The 4,002-nt window shown below is 38.9% G+C and overlaps 1 protein-coding gene across 1 annotated transcript; it reads left to right on the top strand.

Annotated features, from left to right (window-relative positions):
• The first annotated feature begins 833 nt into the window (after positions 1–833).
• On the top strand, positions 834–3,339 carry ID2 (inhibitor of DNA binding 2). Its single transcript, XM_005287759.5, has 3 exons — positions 834–1,361; positions 1,882–1,946; positions 2,696–3,339. Exons 1-2 carry the CDS (start codon positions 1,014–1,016, stop codon positions 1,936–1,938), a joined length of 405 nt encoding a protein of 134 aa, XP_005287816.1. The 5' UTR covers positions 834–1,013; the 3' UTR covers positions 1,939–1,946; positions 2,696–3,339.
• The last annotated feature ends 663 nt before the right edge of the window (positions 3,340–4,002 follow it).

Below are 4,002 nucleotides of genomic sequence, written 5' to 3'. Positions count from 1 at the left end.
GATCACCAATTAATAGCAACATTTAAAATAGCCCTATCCTATTTATGAGACAGCAAGCTAACAGTGCAGTGACTTCTTAGTCTTTTAAAGCCCTGAGCTATTAGCTCTGTAGCGGAGTATTCTGTCATTATAGGAAAAAGTTCCAGTTGATCTTGTTCATTTATTTACTTGACTTTTTTATGCTTATACCTCCTGCAGTGCTTCAGCTTACAATGCTTATTAGTGAAGCTGACCGCTGATGTATGCAACCATATTAAAAAAAGAAAGACCTGTTTGTTACTATAATTCAAATTGACTTTCAGGAAGTATCAGGCTTCACTGACACCATGTTACAACTGCAGACTTTATCTGGTTATGGTGTATTCTGCACTTAGCATACTTTATAGTGTGTCCACTTCTACCCCACCACACATACAAATGCTGATAATGTGCTTATGCTCCCAAAGCCCAGTTCATTTTCAGATCCTAAATTTGCAACATTTTTCATTCCAACTTCATCCAAGCTAGCTCTTTAAAATGAAGAAGAAAATATTAGGGGAGCATCTGTTGTACTGGAGAGGGCTGAGAACTCTGTGATCAGACCTGGCTGTTTGCAACCACAATGCAAAATGCCCATTTCATTCCTTTCTCAGTGCCTTTGTAAAATGAGTCAGGAGGGCTCAGCAGTTACTGTACAGTATTTACTATCCTCAGCTGTGCCTAGAATAGCCACACCCCCTTCCCTACGATTGGCTCAGAATGCGGAAGGCCTGAACCTTCTTTTAGTTTTTTTTGTACCAGTGAGAATGTCTCCCCGCCTGATGGACACATTGGGTGCCTCCAATGGCAGCAAGCACTGGCTGGATTTGGCAGCTCCTGAGCCTGCAGTATAAAAGCAAGTAGAGGTAGCTTGCTGCTTCATTCTGAGCTCAGGCAGCTGCTTAGAGAAAGAAAAGGAAGGGAGGCAGTCAAGCAGGCAGAGAGATCCCTTAGTGTGTGTTTTCTGTACCCTGGAAGTCGGGCTCTCTCCTAGTATGAAAGCTTTCAGTCCTGTGAGATCCGTCAGGAAAAACAGCCTCTCTGAACACACCCTGGGAATATCCCGGAGCAAAACCCCCGTGGATGATCCTATGAGTTTGCTATACAACATGAATGACTGCTACTCCAAACTGAAAGAGCTAGTGCCCAGCATCCCTCAGAACAAGAAAGTGAGCAAGATGGAAATCCTGCAGCACGTTATTGACTACATCCTGGACCTGCAAATTGCTTTAGACTCACACCCCAGTATTGTCAGCCTCCATCACCAGAGACCAGGACCAAATCCTTCCTCCAGAACTCCTCTGACCACCTTAAACACAGACATCAGCATCTTGTCATTACAGGTAAATGTCTTAGCCCTGGCTGTATGCAGTGTTGTTGTAGCTGTGTTGGCCTGAAGAAGAGCTCTGTGTAAGCTTGAATGCTTGTATCTCTCAGTAACAGAAGTTGGTCCAATAAAAGATATTACCTCACCTACTTTGTCTCGTTAGCCCTGGCTGGCTTTCTCCCTCCTTGTTGGCTGTCTTCATGGCCTATATGCAGTATCTGAGATTGGACCTTAATAATGATAATGGACATTGCTGTTAGGAAGTCAGTATTAGTGATGTATCTTTTATGATAGGGAGTGACTGGCATGAGAAACAGTTGTATATTTTTTTTGTAACTAATACTAATCATTTTAGATTGAAATAGATGAAAATGCCCCAATTGCTAGGCAGCCCTAGTAATGTTGGTTGTCATTGTGAATCTAATTGTGACATGTCGTATGGAATGAGCTTCATGCTCCAGAGTATTTTATATTTTTTGTTGTGCTGTTAATATATTTAACATTGCACTGTTTTGTTTTATTTTTCTTCTGTGCAGGCATCTGAATTCCCTTCAGAATTAATGTCAAATGACAGCAAAGCACTTTGTGGCTAAATTCAATGGTGAGTGTTTGTGGCTCTTGGTTTTCAAAGAATAAATATAATGCAAAATACAATTTATTTTGGGGAGGAAAATGTGTGTATGGGCTTGGATTTAAGACACATTTTAATTTATAATAAAAGTAACAGGTTTCTCAGAGGATGCCTTTATAATCAGTAATCAAGCCATAACAATTGCACTAGTAATTCATTTGGGGGTAGTCCAACTGAAAGTGTTTTTTCACCTTTGCAAATAAATAGTATAGAATGTTTGCTCTGATACTATCCCTTTGTACTTAAATATATCACCACATAATGTAAATTCTGTGATTATCTGTTCCTAAAACCCTAACCTTCAGATGAAGTGACTGATTTAGTTGAGGATTTTAGCATAATCCATTAAATTTTGTGATGTGGGATTGTCTGCACTATCAGTTAAATAAGTGTCTGCTTTTAATCAAATAATTGCTGTAAGAGGCAGACTGGCGCCTCTGAGCAGTGCAGTTACAGAGATCCAAATAGAGATTGGACTGAGAATCCTCTTTCTCCCCCTCCTACTGAATGTATGTTATTTTAATGTTTAATTTGTGCTTTTGAGGGGTGTGTGTGTGTGTGTGTGTGTGTGTGTGTTTTGCATCTGGACGCCAGGGTTTGCCCAATCTTTGAGTGTTTGGTTAAATGTTCAAACTGTGGCTTCCTCTCTGGCGCCAGTCTGTCCGGATCTCTGCCCTGTTAGCATTCTCCTAAATACTCCTCTTTTCAATCTTTTGCAGGTGTTTGCTGACTTTTTTTCCCCACAAGAAAATGTCTACAGGATTTTTTTTTTTTTTTTTTTGAGGTGCTGAACTTATTTTTCAGCTGTATCTGGAGGGGGAATCTACATCTAATTAAATGGACCTTTTAAAACTAATAAAGAAGAAAGAAACTGAGATCTCTCCCCACCCCCTCAACTTGGACTGATCTTAGCTATTTATGAAGAGACTTTTAAATGCCCTTTCCCTAGTCGGAAGGTGTCCTTTATATACTATTCCCAGCATGGGGAGTGAAACATAAAAACTCACAAGGAATTGCCCATTTTAAAGCAGACTTTGCCTTTTTTTCCAAAGGTGGAGCGTGAGTACCAGAAGGATCCAGTGTTCAGTTTCTTAGGGAAGTCCATGGTCAGAAATGACCTTTTGACGCAAGCCTAGGATTGAATGCTGTGTATATATTTATATATAAAATATATATATATATATATATATATATGAGAGTGAAACCTTGTGAACTCTTTAATCAGAGTTTTCTTGTATAGTGGCAGAAATGTACATTTCTGCAAAAAGTGTAATGATGTACTTAATCATGCTAAACTTTTTATAAAAGTTTAGTTGTAAACTTAACCCTTTTTATACAAAATAAATCAAGTGTGTTTATTGAACTGATTTCCTGCTTTATTCTTGGGGACCAACAGTTTGTTGGGGACGGAGGTATTATTTTACAAAGTAACAGTTCAAATATGTGTAGAACATAAATAATAAAATTACTATGTTACTATTTTTAATTCTTGTAATTCTTTAAATATATGTTCCAAATTTCTAGCCGATCACTTTATAAACAGTGTATAAGGAATTGCCAGAGTTGTGGATTACTACAGAGTGGATGCCATTGGAAATATACACAAAAGTAGTTAGTCCTAAGAAATTCCCTTAGTGTTTGATTTTTCCCCCCCCCAGCCCCCTTGTTGATGACTCACTTTCAGTTCTCCAGTAGTGCTGCCCAAGATCTGGTAACTTGCTTTTGGAATAATTACACAGAATTAAGGGTTGCGGCTGGCTATTAGTCTCCCAACCACTTAATTTCTGCAAAAGGCTTTGAATGCAAAAGTTGGTGATGCGTTAACATGTGATTTGGAATAATGAAGTGACTGTTGCCTTTCCACACTGGAATTTACATGCTTCCATGCAATAGCTCAATGAAATGGGTTTTCTAATCAGTTGCAGCAGCTTCTCCATATGACTATAGAGAATTGAACTAAATCACTGCTGTGTTACTGATTAAACTTTGGCTGGTCCTAGCATTAACTCTTTCTCCATCAGAAAGA

Source organism: Chrysemys picta, chromosome 3 (assembly GCF_011386835.1).
Source record: "Chrysemys picta bellii isolate R12L10 chromosome 3, ASM1138683v2, whole genome shotgun sequence".
Taxonomy (NCBI): domain Eukaryota; kingdom Metazoa; phylum Chordata; order Testudines; family Emydidae; genus Chrysemys; species Chrysemys picta.
Note: the sequence above shows the minus strand (reverse complement) of the source record. Positions and strands in the feature narration are given on the sequence as shown.